Raw genomic sequence first — 16,575 nt, 5'->3', positions numbered from 1 at the left:
ACAACCAACACCCCTTTTTTTTTTCCTCCCCACCTGCGCATGCATTTAGCAATTTCTATGCGCATTCAAGCAAATTTAGAAATCGAGATTGACGGAGGGAGGGCGATCAATACTAAAGGCATTTTCGTCTGTATTGTGAATCAGGGCTTGGTTCGAGTGCTCAGCAATAGTGAAGCAGGCTGCAAATGGCTTTGGCGTGTGCAAGCGGCTGCTTGCGTCATAATGTGTGCGCTCCCGGTATGGCGCATGCATAAGCTGTGCAGCTGTGCATAGACAGACACGCTGCTTTTGTCATTTCTTTGCTTATTGTCTCCATCCATCCATCCATCCATCTCTCCCTCCATTCCTGCGTCCCTTTCCTTCTCCCCTTCTCTCCTCCCCTTGGGGCTGCTGGTGGAGGAACCCAGCACCCCCCGCCGCCGCCGCCGCCGCCGCCTCCACCTCCTCCTCCTCCGTCCGTACACTCACTCCAATGAGAGAGCGGGAGGACGGACGCTCGAGCAGGACATCCAAGCGGTCCAAGAGGACGGAGGTTCGACTTTATCGGGACACGGTGAGAGACTCTGTCCATGGGAGGTTGTAAGACGGCGGGGAAGAAGAGGCCGTCCCACGCCTGTCTTTGACGCCGTGTCCGTGGATGGCTAGGCAGGTGTTGCAAGCAGGGAGGAGGAGGATGCTGTTCGCTGCTGTTCGCTGCCGTTCGCTGCTCTCATCGTCTCCACTACGACGGCATGGACATGTTAAAGCAAACATGGATTTTTCCTCTTTTTTTTTTTGCACGACGTCTTGTCATTTTAAACCAATGACATTTTCCCCCCTCACTCCTGTTTGAGGCTTGTCAGATCCTCCACTTGAAGGTAAAATTAGCAGTGCTACACTGCCACGTTATGGCAATTGCGGATGTTTTAGAAATAATTAAATAATGGTAGCATTTTATGTCCACTGTCTTTTGAGTCGACACGGTGGTTTCAGGGAGGAACAATTGCACCATCTGACCACAAAAGGTTCCAGCTGTTTTTTAACATCAGATGCCGTGAATGTGATTTATTAGGCCCCTTGTCGTTTTTTGAGGCGTCGCTACTATCAAGGCATGTTGTCATGACAGTGAAGAACTAAATTCGGTGGAGCCTGTGGAACGAACCGATGCAGCAGGCATGACCGGCCACGGTTCGTGTTGAATAAGTACCCACCATCCGGCGGCGGCGGGGCTTCGTCCTCGGGGTTCGGACGGATCCGACGAGACGGTAGGACTCGAGACGCCCTTCGGAGCGAGCCAAAAGCCCAAACGTTTGATTCCCCCGGCAGAGACACGGACAGGGAAGGCGGTCTCTACGTGCAGGCCCTCCCCCCCCTTCCCAGGCCGCTAGGACCAGAAGCTGCAGAACCGTTTGAACATATGAGATGTTCTGATCCGGATGGGATGTAATGTGTGGCTGTGCAGCTGAGCACCGGTCTCCTTCTCCGCTGCTTCGTCAAGATTGGCTTCTGGTTTCCAGAGAATGGCTCGCTTCGGAGACGAGGTACCAGCCAGGTACGGCGGAGGGCCCGGTGGAGGGGGGCCCGGTGGTCGCGGCGGAGGCCGGCAAGGAGGACCGCACGGCCACGGTCACGGCCACGGCCACGGGCACGGCCATGGGCACGGGCTGGCCCACGGTCCACCCCCGGGGCCGGGAGCCCAGAGAGTGTACAAGCAATCCATGGCTCAGAGAGCCCGGACTATGGCCTTGTACAACCCCATCCCGGTGCGCCAGAACTGCTTTACAGTCAACCGCTCCTTGTTTATTTTCAGCGAAGACAACTTTGTGAGAAAATACGCCAAAAAGATCACCGAATGGCCATATCCTTTTTTGCTTTTTCTGTCTGCACTACTGTAAGTACAAAACCACTTGGCTCGTCAGCGTGGAGCGAATGACGGGAGGTCTAACAAGAATGCGAGGCTGGACTTGTAATTTACGCTTAATGAAACGGTGGCGGCGGCGGCGGCGGCGGCGGCGGCAGAAACCGCAGCCAGCCCCCTTTTTATGAGCTGTTGATCTGCATCAATCACTTGAGTTAGTAATTCCACGTCACATCACGTGGCCGCCCGCCTGATATACAATCCTTGGATAGTCTTCGTGAGTGCCTATGCATGTGTGTAATTGTGTTTTGATGCAGATAGGAGGTATCTAGGGGGCGCTACTGGGTGCTGATGTCAGCAAGTACAGAGTGGGAGAAAAAAATGGGAGGGATGAAAACCAGATTCGCCGTGTGTGTGTTTGCTGCTTTATTCCATATTCCGTTATGGGGACGAAAAATCGGAGGTCCCCATAAGAGGGATGGAAATCGACTAGTTCCAAAGTGTGTGTGTGTGTATGACGCAAGCTTTGGCATCACAATTCTGCAGGTGTCCTTCTAGTTATGACGTGTGTGAGTGTGAAAGTATGGCCATCTTTTCCCAAATCATTCTATCGAAATGAATAGAGAGTGATTGAAATTGTGCGTGATCTTCATCCGAATGTGCGCAAATGAAACTTTGAGGGCGTTAACGACCTGAGTGGAAATTGGAGTCATGATTGTATTGATCGCTGACGATGCTTGAGCTGTGACACGCAACACTAATTGGGCTGCTCTGGTGAAATGCAGAAGCTAGTTATGCTTATGACTCACAGTCTATTTGCTAAACGACGAGTCTGAGAACTCGGATTTTGTTTGCTTCAGATTACTTCCAGTAAGCATTTGTGGGTTCAAGTGGAAGGAGGAAATTGGAGATGATTCCTTATCAATGATGAGGTCATGTCAGGTGACTGAAAAGTGTGTCTTGCAACATGGTTAACGCAAACTTTTTTGTTTTTTTTCAAGCGATTCCATTTGCAGCCGCGGAGCAGACCCGAGCGTGATGATGAATTTATGGTAGGAAAATATGTCGTCATGTGTCTCGGTGGACTCGTTGAGAGCCTTTATTTATTTGTGAACCGACTTTGGACACCAGGGGAGTGAGACGTAAATAACAATGTGAGCACGTCCTCCTTTTTATGGCTGTTTAATTAGAATTGGCATACTTGAAGGATGCAATTTAAGAGGGGGAGACAATAGACACATGGAACATTGGGCTACTAATTGTGGTTTGAAAAAAGAAAAAAAATCTGCCCCAAAAAAAGGTTGGGTGCTGTAATGCAGTATTAGTTTGGGGTGTGCATATTTATGCAACCAGCTTTTTCTACATCCTGTTGTATTTTTTTTCTTCTCAAAAACTTTTTTGTCCCTTGTTGAAAATAGAGAGCAAGTCAGTATGCTCAAGTCCTCCTCTTCAGACATACATAAAACCTTTTATTTGATGCTTTTACAAATCTCACGAGGTCTCCGTTGCTTTGTGGAGGCACTCTCCAAAGAAATATGAGGAGAAAATGATTAGAAGGGTTGGACAGTAAAAGGCGGTCACGCCCAAAATGAAAGACAGAGAGCGAGGCCTGCTTGTTTTTGGGAGTCCAAGTTGTGTGTTTACTGCAGAATCTAAATTATTGATTGTTTATTTTATTTTGTGCAGCTTGCAAGTGTCAGTTGGTAACTGCTGAACATCCTGTCAGTAGATTGGGGTGTGTGTGTGTTACTGTGTGTGCATGGCCTCAAGGTTCAATATGCCTAACTCATAGCTTTTCACTTTCTGGTAATAATAAATGTGTGAATTGATCCATGGCCTGAGTTTCATCAGGCGCTGCCGATCTCATTGAAACTCAAATATCACATCACAGTGCATGTTGTCATCTTTTCATTTCACACATTTTAGCAAATATTGGCTGTGCTGTGTGTGTGTTGTTTTCTTAAATATGCTTGTGTACGTAATTTACACCTGGTAAGCATAATTCTTTCAAAAAAGATAGTTGAATTGATATGATTGAATGAATTGTCTTGATTGTGTTTGTCCTTTTCATAAATGGGTTGGAGAGATTATAGATCACAATGATATGGCAAAAAATGTATCTTGTATATTTATATCCACATAAGCTGACATTTGGAAAGTGTTTTTGTGGAGGGAGGAAGGGCAGGTCGTGACGTGGGACGGAGCTATTTTGGGGCTACGAAATAGAGGCAGATTGTGTGTGATGGATTGATTTTCGCTTGCCTGTGTTCTTTGGTCACGTGCAATGGCTGCTACTTGAAAACAATCTGCTTTCCACCTGCATGCATGCTGTGCTGACACACACACACACACACACACGAGAGAAGCACAAACAAGGTAAACACACATGGTTAGATCAGCACACTGCCAGTTAGCATCACCACAAAGATTATGGCAAGAAACACGCCAGAGCAAGTTTCTGCACACACTTCGCACCATCAGCAACTTGCCAAAGTGGCAATTCAGCTGTATTTGTGTGACGAGTGTGGGTGGCGGCGGCGGCGGCGGCGGCGTTTGGCGGTGGCAGGGCTGAGGCAGGCACAACACACGCAGGATAGAATATACAGACGGAGCAGATCGAGGAAGGCGTCTGCAAGGACTAAAACACTGATTGATGTTAAATCCTTCCGAGAAAGGCCAAGCAGGGCTAAAGTGGCCTTTGGGCTCAGCGATTTGTTTCGACGTGGTGCTGTGAAGATAAACATTTGATAGAATATCATCGGCGCTGGGTGTATTTCGGATGATGACTTTGCACGGTCGTCCTTCTGCGGAATTAGCGACAGCCAAATGAAGTGATTTCTGCAACGTCTTGCCAACGTCGTAAAGAAAGTCATAACGTGAGAAATTGACACGGTCGTTTGTGTAAGAGCACGAGAAGGCAGGCCACTTGCTTGTTTAGTTTAATATGACGGTTGGCGCCTTCCCAAATGGTAGCAGCTGCTCCGTCGTCCATTGGCAGACCACTGTTGGTTGGCTTGTGTAGTCAGGTGGAATCCATGCATGCGTGTGGCCAAATGATGCTTGAAGGAAGGAGGGCCGGCCGGCCCTTGGAGTGGGGCAGGACTGTCAAGGTTATTGAAGGGTAGACCCCTTGACAAATGCACCACATGTTACAGTATTGGGAAGCATTTCGCTGCCTACAGTTGATTTAGGAATTCCAGACGTCGAAGCTTATTCTTTTTTTTCAAATGGGATAAATAAACAGGCGTTAGTCCAGTGAACCATTTGCAACCGTGCCTTACGTTGTCTTTTCCGCAACATATGCTCTTGCGGCGTGTTGCGGAAACGTGCAAAGTGTGTCTAAAGATGGAGTCGTGCGGCGATTACACACAGCACGCTAGCGCAGAGTGTCATATGCAGCATACTGTATCGTTTTCCCTCCCACTCTCCGACATATAATCCCCCCCCCCTTTTTTTTTTTTTTCCACAGTCCTTGTGTGTGTTCTGCCACTAACCTACTTTCCACACAGCTCAGGAGAAAAAATACCGCAATCCTCTCACACCCCTCTCGGTCTTGCGTTATCTCCCATCTCAGCGCTCTTTTTGCTCTTCTCTTAGCCAGCCTCTGATTCCCCCCTCCACCTCTTCTCTTCCTCTTTTATCCCCCCTTACTCTTTTCAATCACGTCTGTGCCCACAGGTCATTTTCTTTCTCTCTCTTTCATTTTGCTCTCTATGTACATCACCCCCCCATTCTCTTTCTGGCTGCCTCTGCATTTGCTGACGTGGCATCTCTCCCTTCCCTCTCTCTTTCTTTTTAGATATTGGACATAGATGGCATGATAGAGATAGAGATGATTGATGGGCTCGGCTTGCCAAGCCAGAGAAAGGTGGAGTGACGGGAAGGAAAAAGACGGAAAGGCCAGGAAAATCCAAGCGAGGTAGTTTTGAGGCGGACGAGGAGCAACATGACAAAGGAAAATATTTAATCCCCCGGAAAAATTGTTCTTGTTTGCGTCACGGAGAACATTTCGGGGGCTCGCTCGACCTACCGACGTCCCCACAAACACAGTGAAACACAGCGGGGACGTCAAACAAGAAGACAAAGAAGCTTAAAGAGAGAACATCTCCTCTCCCTTCCTCTCGATTCTTTCCTGGCTTTTGAGTCACGGCTATATATAGTTGCGAGAAAGGCGCAGGAAGCAATTCATTATTGAAGCTTTATGGCAAAGTCAGAGTCATTTATTCATGCGTAAGATTTTGTGTGGGTGCACACTTAGTAAGGTAAAGATGGAGATCATAATATTTTCAAACTCGGCATATCTTGTGTTTGGTCAGCTACAACCTTGACAAAAATGCGTCAATGGGTGGAGACCTGAGCGTCCCAGCGATGTGTGTCGTCAAACACGGTATGAACTCGGACTACCTCGAGGGATGAATTGAGGTCCAATTTTTAATCCGAATGGTTTTGAACCAGCAGTTTGTGAGAGAAAAGTAGGGTAGACCTTAGACCACCTAAACGCAGGTCTAAGTTGTGGCTCAGGCAGACAAATTCTGTGCTGCCCTCATTTGCCTGGTGGATTTTGTTGCATTTTATTCATCCCATACAGCGGCCAAGCTGACATCATCTGCAAGTGGAGATTTTGCAGTTTATTTTATAAAGCATTTTTCTCATCCACAGCTAAAGTAGCAGTGTTAACAGCGAAAGACATTTGGCGCACCAGAGCGATCACGACAAACACAGTTAGACGTCATTCTTATTTCGCCATGTCGCTCTATCTGCCACTCTCCCTTCAGACGTTATGTACACACAGCCAAATGGCGATGTCACAATCAATCAGTCCATGGGCATGGTGTGGTTGGTGCAAGTGTGCCACAATGCATTTGTGTGCTTTTATGATTTCTTTTTTTTCCTTAACTGACGTGCCTCACTCCATTTGAGTGGATGATTCTCGCCACCATCATTGCCAACTGCATCGTCCTGGCGCTGGAACAACACTTGCCCGACGGTGACAAGACGCCGCTGTCTGAACGTCTGGTAAGGCCAACGCGACATTTTTTTTCTGTCTTCTTTCCTCGAGCCGGCCGCTACATGTGTTTTTGTCTCTCTGTCGTCAGGATGCTACGGAGATGTATTTCATTGGGATCTTCTGTTTTGAATCTGGTATCAAAATCCTGGCCCTTGGGTTTGCCTTCCACAAGAACTCGTACCTGAGGAACGGATGGAACGTCATGGATTTTGTGGTGGTGCTCACAGGGTAAGTGAGGAGCAAAGTCCGAGTCGTTAAATATACCAAAAAGACCAGGTCAGGATCAGCCATGCTGTCTTTTCCTGTGTTGTGTTGTGTGTGTGCCCTTTCCTCTAATGAACGAGCGGCCGGCCGGCCGGCCCCATCCCGAGCAAGGCAGCAGTCAGATCACAGAGCAGATCCGCAGGCAGCCAGCAGCCTGGGTAGTGAACAAATGCCACGACACTATAGTGCACGCGGAGCTGCTGTAGGGGGAGGGGGGCTCAGCGGGAACACACATGCCAGACCACACAAGCCAAGCAGGTGAAGAAGATGGCAAACAAGACTGGAAAAGGCATCAATTGCCATCACTTATGGATGGCTGTATGTAAATATATAGACATATATGATATATATATATTATATAATATACATTTTTAGCAGGACGGCTGCTTTTGATCATGGTAGCGGTACTTGGCATTTCCGCCCATTTCTGGCCCGTCCGTCCGTCTGTCCGTCCCTTTGATAACTAACACACAGACAGAGAGAGCAGTGTGTGTGGACATTTCCACTTCAAAAATTCCTTTTCCATTCGCTGCTCTCTTCACAGAAATTCAAAGACAAACACAATTAACATGATTGTGAATAGATCGGCTGTGCACTCTACAACCTTATTGGATGGTTGTTTGATATATACGTGTGTGTGTGTGTGTGTGTGTGTGTGTGTATGTGTGTGTGTGTTGACCTGCATAATGTAGTAAATTGCCTGAGTGATTTGGCCCTGGGAATAAAATAGTTGTTTTTTATGCCCACTATTGATTATTAGTCCAATTACGCTTAGTTTACAAGCCTTGGTACAGTGCAGCTCTGCACCTTCAGCTCATTTTCTATACAAACTGATGAATGAAGGAAGTGGGAAAAAAAAGAAGGAAAACAAGCATCTTTCCAATGACTTTGCAATCAAGCTTTTGCTTTTAGTGACTATAAGAAGAAGGAGTGAAGCGTGCTACCTTGCTATCAGTATTGTTTTTTGGATGGTGTGAATATAGCTTGAGAGAGCATTTTGGATAATGCCTTTCATAAGAACAACAAAAGATAAGTGGAGAGCGTATTTGGTCAACTAATTAGCCTCATTCAGCTGAAGTCAGCAGGAACGCAGATGGCAAGCGGGCACGGCACGTAAGATGATGTTTTTATAATGTGTTACGTTCCCGTGAGAAGGGGCAGCAATAGCGCTTAACGCTACTCCAAATGATCAGCCCTTATAAATGAAAACGTACCTGTTGTCGTGATGCCAGATGGATGTGCCTCGGATCATCATCATCATTCGTCAATTCATCATCTTCTGTTTGTTCTACCAGCTTTATTTGATGACCTACTTTCCAGGAGACATTTGGGGAAATGATTCCCACTCAGTAGGCAATGTTTGTTCTGCTACCGACCGCCATGTCTGTTTGTTCTGCAGGTGTGCGTGTGTGTGGCACATATGTGCAATATATTGTATCTGTATATTTAGTAAACATAAGTTGTTGATGCGCAGAAAAGATAGATGGGGGAAAACACCCAGACTCCTCCTCTGGCTCTGTTACCAAGGTGATACAGAGATTCTATCAATGAGCCAAGGTTGCAGTTGCCATGGAAACGCTTATGAATGAGAAAGGGCAGAGTAACCGTGGAGACGGCGTGAATGAGGAAGTGCCCGATCAACTTGACGTTTGTCATAGCAGAGTGTTTGTAAACGGTGTGGGATAAATATTTATTATCCGAGAAATAGGAATCTATTTGTGGTTAAAAATGTCAATTGTCGCCAGCATCTATGACGTTTTGAGGCTGAGCACGTTACATTACGTTATGTTACCTTACGTCACAGTACAGTACATTATGTTACGTTACATTTATGTTACGTTACATTATGTTACGCCATGTCACAACCTGAGATTTAAAAACGACACTTCCATCATTCAGACGTGCGCGTTACTTGCTCTTTGAGCGCGTTTCCGAGCCGGACGGACTGACTGATTCGAAGCCTGCGGTGATTAAGGCTCTGCTGTGTCACTGGCACAGAGGAGAGTGGCAATGTGTCAGAGTGACAGAATAAAAAAAGAAAGAGGGAGAAGCGAGAAGCCAGGGATGGATGATTCACTCTGTGCGTCAGACGAGGGAGCGACTGGAAGTCTGGCGGCGCAGGGGAGCATCTTTTGGACTCTGGCGCGTGCACACACACCGTCTTGTTTACCATTCTCCATCCGCCTTCCGTTCTCTAGCGCAACTTCAATTCCGCTCCAGTCTGGAAACACTATGAATAAAAAATGACTGAAATGTACAAGTCAGCATCTCGCATTTTCATCATGTGACGTTTCTCCCGCCTTTGCTTTGTCGTCCTTCTCCTCCCCATCACTCCATCTTTTTGGTTTCGGTTTTTAATTTATAGCCCTTCCGTCACCCGCCCCTCCCTCTTCCCGATACACTTTGCCGTCCGGCTTCACTTTCCACCTTTATTGATCAGCTCGGCTTCTGCGGAATTTACATAATGGCCCACAGTCAGTTTGTATATTTCTGCATATATGTATTCAGAAATATATTGAATATTGATTATATCTGTTCCACTCTAGGATTCTTTCCACTGTGGGCTCCGATTTTGACTTGCGGACCCTCAGAGCTGTCCGAGTCTTGAGGCCCCTCAAACTGGTCTCGGGTATTCCTAGTAAGTGTTGCGCTGTAATGAACCGTGTTGCTTTTTTTTCTGTTAGTTTCTTGTCCCTGAGATTGGTTGTTATGAAATCAAAAGAGCCAGAAATGAAAGTTCCACTGAAGGTTTAAAAATAGCACAGAGAAGTGTTTTGAATTTGGGTTTTATTCAGCTTCTTTGTTGCTCTGCATGATGCATCCAACTCAAGTGGTTCTCCTGTAGCACTCTGCTTTTTTTATTCTACTGCATTGCATAGAGATCTTTTTTTTTTTTTTTTTTACAGCTGTAAGGTTGAGTAAAATCTTAAATCGGATTTTCAAAGCGCATGAAGATTTGCAGAAACAATTCCAAAGCAGATTGCCTTTTTAAATAATCCACTTACGCATGTCATATTGGAAGTTCCGATTCATTTATTTCGATTTTTTTTCTGTATTATGTCAAGAGGAGCAAATATCCACTGATGATGTGTCACAGGCTTACAGGTGGTGCTGAAATCCATCATGAAGGCCATGATTCCTCTGCTCCAAATTGGCCTCCTGCTTTTCTTCGCCATCCTCATGTTCGCCATCATCGGCTTAGAGTTTTACATGGGCAAATTCCACACCACCTGCTTTGACAATCACACAGGTACGCTCAATGGAAATATTGACACCTTGTCTCCCGATAACTGTAGCTCTCCATTTCAAATCCAGGGGAGATCCGAGAAGAGTTCCCATGCGGGACGGAACCTCCGTCGCGATTGTGTCCGGAGGGTACCACGTGTCGAAAGTACTGGCTCGGTCCGAATTACGGCATCACCCAGTTTGACAACATCCTTTTCGCCATCCTCACCGTCTTCCAGTGTATCACCATGGAGGGCTGGACGGAACTGCTCTACTATGTAAGTGCAAATCCAGATCCAGAAAGTCAAGACCTCCTGCCATAGTTTAGCCTCAGCTGCTTCTAATCAATGGACTTGTTTACCTGCTGGTGGATTGGAAGCACCTGGGGCCAAATTTGCCAAGATTTGGATTTTCTGGACCAGGCAGGACTTGAAACTTCTTTTGAATAGCAATGCTATTTTTTCTTTTGCCAATTTCCACTTTTGTCGTCATACTTACACGTAGCGTGCTGTTCCTTTTGCCGGCCGGATGTGTCTCGCTCCTTGTGTCCCTCCTTCCCGTGGCTGCTCTATATTTAAAAGGACCCGTTGAGCCCAAGTTATTCTTGCCGCTGCCGGAGAGAGAGGTGATAAAAGTTTAATGGTAGAAAAAAAGAAAAAGGGGCTTTGCGCTACATTGGGTGCACAGCAGCCATGCCAGCTTCCAAGTTGGGCTGAGGGAAGGAGCGCAGGAAGCAAGGCAAGGGGCTATTGGGGCAATAAGCCATAGTGGGGAAGAAAGGAGCAGCACAAGAGCTAAGCTTAAGGAGGGGCAATGTTTTTATTTTTTCCCCCAGGGTCATTATTTTTATTTATTTTCCCAGGGAAATTTTTTTCCAGGGTCATTGTTATTAGTAACGTGACATTGTCTTAGCATCAATGCTAGCAGTGGAAGGTCACAAACCTCTGATGACTATTTGTGTGTGTGTGTGTGCGTTTCCAGAGCAACGATGCCTCAGGGAGCGCATGGAACTGGATGTATTTCATCCCCCTTATTATCATCGGCTCCTTCTTCATGCTCAACCTGGTGCTGGGTGTGTTGTCAGGGTAAGGGTCTGCTAAGCGAGGCGTGAAAAAATAAAATGCATCCAAATAGCAGTTTCAGATATTTGATTTGTGTATTTCCTCCTCACAGGGAGTTTGCCAAAGAGAGGGAGCGGGTGGAAAACAGAAGCGAGTTCCTAAAGCTGAGAAGGCAGCAGCAGATTGAAAGGGAACTCAATGGCTACTTGGAATGGATCTGCAAAGCTGGTAAATCAATTGGGACCATCCCATTCCAACTTCTGAAATGAAATATTCTCACTGTTAAATATCGTCTTTCACCATCGTGGCCCGCAGTTAGTGGTGTTAGTGTTAAAGCTTGCGGTGGGGCCGGCCTGATACAAGTAGAAGATGAAGGAGGCTTGTGCCGTGCAAATTGAGGCCTTTCATCTTCTTCAGTAGACAATCTACATCAAAATAAGTCCAGGATGAAAATACAGGGAGGCTTAAACACAAAAGGGGGTGCAGGTCCAGAGTGCATTTTCATTTGCATTGGCAATAGCAAAAGACTGATTTCAATAAATCGTAAGCTGTCAAGACACGTTTTAGTTTTTAAATCCTTACACTTACAAAATATTTGTGTTTATTTGTGTGCCTTTATTTAAAAATGTATGAATGATTCCTGTGTTGTTGTGTTTTTGCAGAAGAGGTTCTCTTGGCAGATGATGAAAATGAAAATGATTATGATGGTAGGAATTCTTTCTACTGCGGTCATCTATTGTTATATTAATTACAATTAAATGTCACGATACTCTGGAAAAGTGTGTGAATGCTGACAAGAAATGATTAGAGGGAATGATCACAGCATATCATACCAATTAGCAAAGATGCCCCTCGTGGCTATGAGCAGTATAGCTCTGTTATTGGCAAAATAATGTGAATTCTCATTTCTTTGGCTTCATTAGCATTCTCAGCATTCAGACAATGAACAGAATGCAGATCAATCAATTCAATACAGGCTGCTGCTGCCGCTGCTGCTTTTTTGTTTGTTCCAGGCTCCCGCAGGAGAGCCACCAAGAACCACAAGAGCAAAGCTGAGCTTCTAAACCCAGAGGAGGGGGAGGGAGATCTGGCAGTTGGTGAGACCACACACACACACACACTCACAAAGTACAGGTACAGAACATACAGATCTTGCATATCGGCATCACTCGACCCATCTCACCTTGTCGTTCCTTCCGTCCTCCTCTCATGTTACCCTCAGCTGCGTCCCCGCGACATTCCGCTCTCCAGGTGACGCTGAGACTAACGCCAATGTGTTTCTTCCCTCCTTAGCTTCGCCGTTTGCCCGCGCTAGCTTAAAAAGCTCCAAGCTTGAAGTGTCAACTTTCAAGAGGAGAGAAAGGCGCTTGCGCTTTTTCATCAGGCACATTGTGAAGTCGCAGGCCTTCTACTGGACTGTTCTGTGTTTGGTGGGCCTCAACACGCTGTGCGTGGCTGTCGTGCACTACGACCAGCCGGAACCACTCTCAGATTTTTTAAGTGAGTAGAGCAATTCAAAAGTGAATTAACCGGCCTGGCACCTGGGGGGGCTCCTTACATCATTTTGTGGGGGTTCAATGCCCTCGCAGCCCCCCCTTAGCTCCGCCAGTGTGCTCCTTGGTCACCCATTGTCCTGGACTCCATTTTAACAATCAGCACTTCATGACTTCTTTTTCCCTGCTTCCCTCCTGCTAGATTACGCCGAATTTATCTTCCTGGGAATATTCTTGACGGAGATGTTTGTCAAGATGTACGGTCTGGGAAAGCAGGCTTACCTCAACTCTTCTTTCAACTGCTTCGACTGCATCGTGAGTACCAAAATGTCCCACAAACGCCAGACCACCAATTTGCATATGTATCCATGAAGATGCAAGCACCGTATGATGGATAACGATGAGTTGCATATGCTTTTGTTCCAAAAGGTGATCTGCGGCAGCATATTTGAAGTGCTGTGGTCTTTTATCCAACCGGGCACATCATTCGGCATCAGTGTTTTACGAGCTCTCAGGTTATTGAGGATCTTCAAGGTCACCAAGTGAGTGTCTCGTGTTTTTATTTTTGTTATTTTGATAGGGAGAGGCCTTCATTCCAAAACAAATCTAATTCTGGCTTCTATTTTTTTCCAGGTATTGGGCATCTTTACGGAACCTTGTCGTGTCTTTGCTCAACTCCATGAAGTCCATTATCAGCTTGCTCTTCCTCCTCTTCCTCTTCATAGTTGTCTTTGCCCTACTGGGAATGCAGCTCTTCGGAGGACAGTCAGTGCACTTTTCTTCATTTTAGGATGCTTTCATATTTCTGTTTGTCCTTTTTCTCAAAACTTTAAGTCAAATCAATCTTTTCCTTTCCCCCTCTCAGGTTTAATTTTGAAAATGGAACTCCTTCAACTAACTTTGATACCTTCCCAGCAGCAATAATGACAGTGTTTCAGGTAAGCAGTGCCAGCCGAAAGATCACAATCATCTGGCCTGGAACCACCTCTAACTCCACCACTGGTTCTAAAATGTTTTTGTCCATATTGGTGTCCAGATTCTGACTGGTGAAGACTGGAACATGGTGATGTACGCTGGCATTAAGTCTCAGGGCGGCGTCAACAAGGGGATGGCCTTCTCCGTCTTCTTCATCGTGCTTACACTTTTTGGCAACTGTATCTTTTGCTTTGCTTTGCTTTGCTTTGCTTTGCTTGGCCAAGTAAAAAGATGCATGTGAAGAAATGATTCACTTCCTCCATTTAAAAAATATTGCCTGGTGTGAAAATAAGGCCAAACGCCCACACGGTGGATTTCCTCTAACTCTTTCCTCAGATACTCTGCTGAATGTCTTCTTGGCTATCGCTGTGGACAATTTGGCTAACGCACAGGAGCTAACCAAGGTGCAACCCAGCTGGATGTGACCTCATCATCATCAAACCTTCTTTTTTTTTTTTTTATTGTCCTCCACTCCACTTCCTCCATTGACGTCCTTTTCATGCTTCCTTGTCTCTTTCCTGGCAGGATGAGCAAGAGGAGGAGGAGGCTGCCAGTCAGAAGATCGCATTGCAGAAAGCCAAGGAGGTAGCGGAAGTCAGCCCCCTTTCAGCTGCCAACCTCTCCATAGCAGCGTGAGTTGCAATCCCCGCAAGTATATATATATATATATATGTGTGTGTGTATGTGTGTGTGTGTGTGTGTCCAAATGATTTTCAAGCTATTGCATTACAGGGCAATTTATACATTTTATACATAATGACATTCACTCACATAAACTTACCCTCATAAAGGTTTAACAAGAACAGGGGAACACAGCACGAGCACTCCCAACTCACGGTGACCTTTCCGCGTTTGATACAACAAGCTCGGCCTTTTTTTGTATCACACACACACACACAATCAATGGCGTGCCTCATGTCACATCACCCAAAATTGTCGTCATTGTACGCGTCAGTTTGTCAGGGGGATTTTTTATTTTACACACAAGTCTAATCTAGGTTAAATATTTTCTTTTTCTGACATTCATTTAATTGTGCGTGAAAGTGAATGAATGGTGGATTTCATTAAAAAACAAAAAAAACAGATGATATACTAATGAGAGTGAGCGTGTTTGGGTTTGCATGTCTGCATGTACCTGTGAGGTTGCATTCCAAAATGTGACGTAGTCGCATAATAATGATAATAATAATTAGCTGAGGTGGCTCCATTTTGGAATGAAATTTTCACGGTTTTTATTTGTGCCATCACGCTCACCAACTGTTTCCCTCCTCAGCAACAAAGTACACAGTGATTATCACAACGCTACTGACTCCTTACTGGACTGGTATTTATTTATTTTTTATTTGTTTATTTCTTTCTGAATCTCTTCTGTTAAATGACCTTACAACTAATTTTCCGTCTCGTCCCTCTGTCACTGTGTCTCATGAAGCCAAATTTGCGTTGTTGCACCTCACGCTCGTCACTTGACCAAAATTGATGAACCCGTGGCCGCTGCTAATTTTTGTAGTCAAAGTTGGTTAGCTAATAAAATCACACATGTTGCCCCTCCATGGCTTCCAAAATATTTGCATGTCACTTTTCCAATTTTGGTGTTTATTTCCACACCATCCCCCACATATGTATTTCCTCAGCGTGTGGTGTCAATGGCCTCCACTCATTCTCCACTGTGCTTGCTTATTCCCAGTAAGGAGCAGCAGAAGAACCACAATAAGGGAATCAATAAGTCCGTGTGGGAGCAGCGCACCAAGGAGCTGAGGAAACAGACTCTGGCGTCCAGCCGAGAAGCCCTCTACAACGAGCTGGACCCCGAAGACCGCTGGAAGGCAAGGGCAGGGAGGGAGGAACAAAACAATGTAAAGGACAAGGCAAAACTAAAAGGCCTTTAGACTTGTGTTATCAGTGTACACAAGTAATGGCTACGTACATGTTTGATTTACGGTGGAACTTCTCAAGTCAAACCAGGTCGTCCATCGACATTGTCTGAGTAACTGGAATCTGGTCCAAAAATCAAAACTTTAGAAGTTCAACCAGAAATATTGTGACACTTTTTCAGCAATGCAGGTTTGAACATAGTCACCCTTTTATGCTCAGGTCAACTACTCACGCCACGTCCGACCAGATATGAAAACTCACCTGGATCGACCTTTGGTGGTTGACCCCCTGGAGAACCGCAACAACAACACCAACAAGAACACCGACAACAATCCGGACCTCTGCTTCAGCCAGAAGCATCCCGCCGATGACCGCCACGGAACTCAAGAAGTCAAAGCTCCCCTAGAGCGAGGCGAGTCCACCGAGAGTAGGCGGAGCCGGAAAAGCACGCATCACCATCGTGGCTCCCATGCGCGCTTGGATACGACTGTCATCGCCGGGCCCGGGTCGGAAGAGAGGCCCGCTAGGCGCCATCATCATAATCGCAGCGGAAGTCGGGGGACCGGCCAGTCGGAACACAGGAAACCCAGATTGCGTCGCAAGAACGATGACGACGACGACGGTCGGGAAGGAAGCGGGAAAGCCGGAAGACGCAAGAGCAAGGGCGTCGACGAAGGCGGGGAGGGAGGAGAGAAGGTAGCGGCCGGTGACGGAAGCGAGAAGAGGCCCAGAAGGAATCGCCATAGCAACCAGATGGAAGGAGAAGGGAAGAAGACGTGCCCGCATCGACGGAAGTAAGTAGAATGCGCCGATGTAATATCGACGAATCTCAAAAATGTG

At 46.3% G+C, this 16,575-nt stretch overlaps 1 protein-coding gene across 18 annotated transcripts in view; it reads left to right on the top strand.

The window, feature by feature from the left end:
• Nucleotides 1-58: 58 nt before the first annotated feature.
• Nucleotides 59-16,575, top strand: part of cacna1aa (calcium voltage-gated channel subunit alpha1 Aa) — a 43,275-nt gene continuing 26,758 nt past the window's right edge. For 4 of the 18 annotated variants that reach the window (XM_088356713.1, XM_088356710.1, XM_088356712.1 and 1 more), the window contains exons 1-21: nt 66-1,837; nt 6,748-6,853; nt 6,934-7,073; nt 9,656-9,747; nt 10,207-10,359; nt 10,425-10,612; nt 11,316-11,419; nt 11,508-11,623; nt 12,058-12,102; nt 12,409-12,492; nt 12,689-12,895; nt 13,091-13,203; nt 13,318-13,430; nt 13,522-13,653; nt 13,754-13,826; nt 13,925-14,042; nt 14,200-14,267; nt 14,389-14,495; nt 15,137-15,187; nt 15,548-15,716; nt 15,955-16,529. In XM_088356713.1, the coding sequence (XP_088212839.1) occupies nt 1,500-1,837; nt 6,748-6,853; nt 6,934-7,073; nt 9,656-9,747; nt 10,207-10,359; nt 10,425-10,612; nt 11,316-11,419; nt 11,508-11,623; nt 12,058-12,102; nt 12,409-12,492; nt 12,689-12,895; nt 13,091-13,203; nt 13,318-13,430; nt 13,522-13,653; nt 13,754-13,826; nt 13,925-14,042; nt 14,200-14,267; nt 14,389-14,495; nt 15,137-15,187; nt 15,548-15,716; nt 15,955-16,529 (3,092 nt within the window). In that variant the 5' untranslated portion in view covers nt 66-1,499. Of the gene's footprint in view, nt 1,838-6,747; nt 6,854-6,933; nt 7,074-9,655; nt 9,748-10,206; nt 10,360-10,424; nt 10,613-11,315; nt 11,420-11,507; nt 11,624-12,057; nt 12,103-12,408; nt 12,493-12,688; nt 12,896-13,090; nt 13,204-13,317; nt 13,431-13,521; nt 13,654-13,753; nt 13,827-13,924; nt 14,043-14,199; nt 14,268-14,388; nt 14,496-15,136; nt 15,188-15,547; nt 15,717-15,954; nt 16,530-16,575 lie in introns of all 18 variants that reach the window. The other 14 variants (XM_088356724.1, XM_088356723.1, XM_088356719.1 and 11 more) reach the window with 11 other exon arrangements.

The sequence above is a fragment of the Syngnathus floridae genome, chromosome 17 (genome assembly GCF_059516105.1).
Source record: "Syngnathus floridae isolate MCC-2025c chromosome 17, RoL_Sflo_1.0, whole genome shotgun sequence".
Taxonomy (NCBI): domain Eukaryota; kingdom Metazoa; phylum Chordata; class Actinopteri; order Syngnathiformes; family Syngnathidae; genus Syngnathus; species Syngnathus floridae.
The sequence above is the reverse complement of the archived record's forward strand: the minus strand, read 5'-3'. Positions and strand labels throughout refer to the sequence as shown.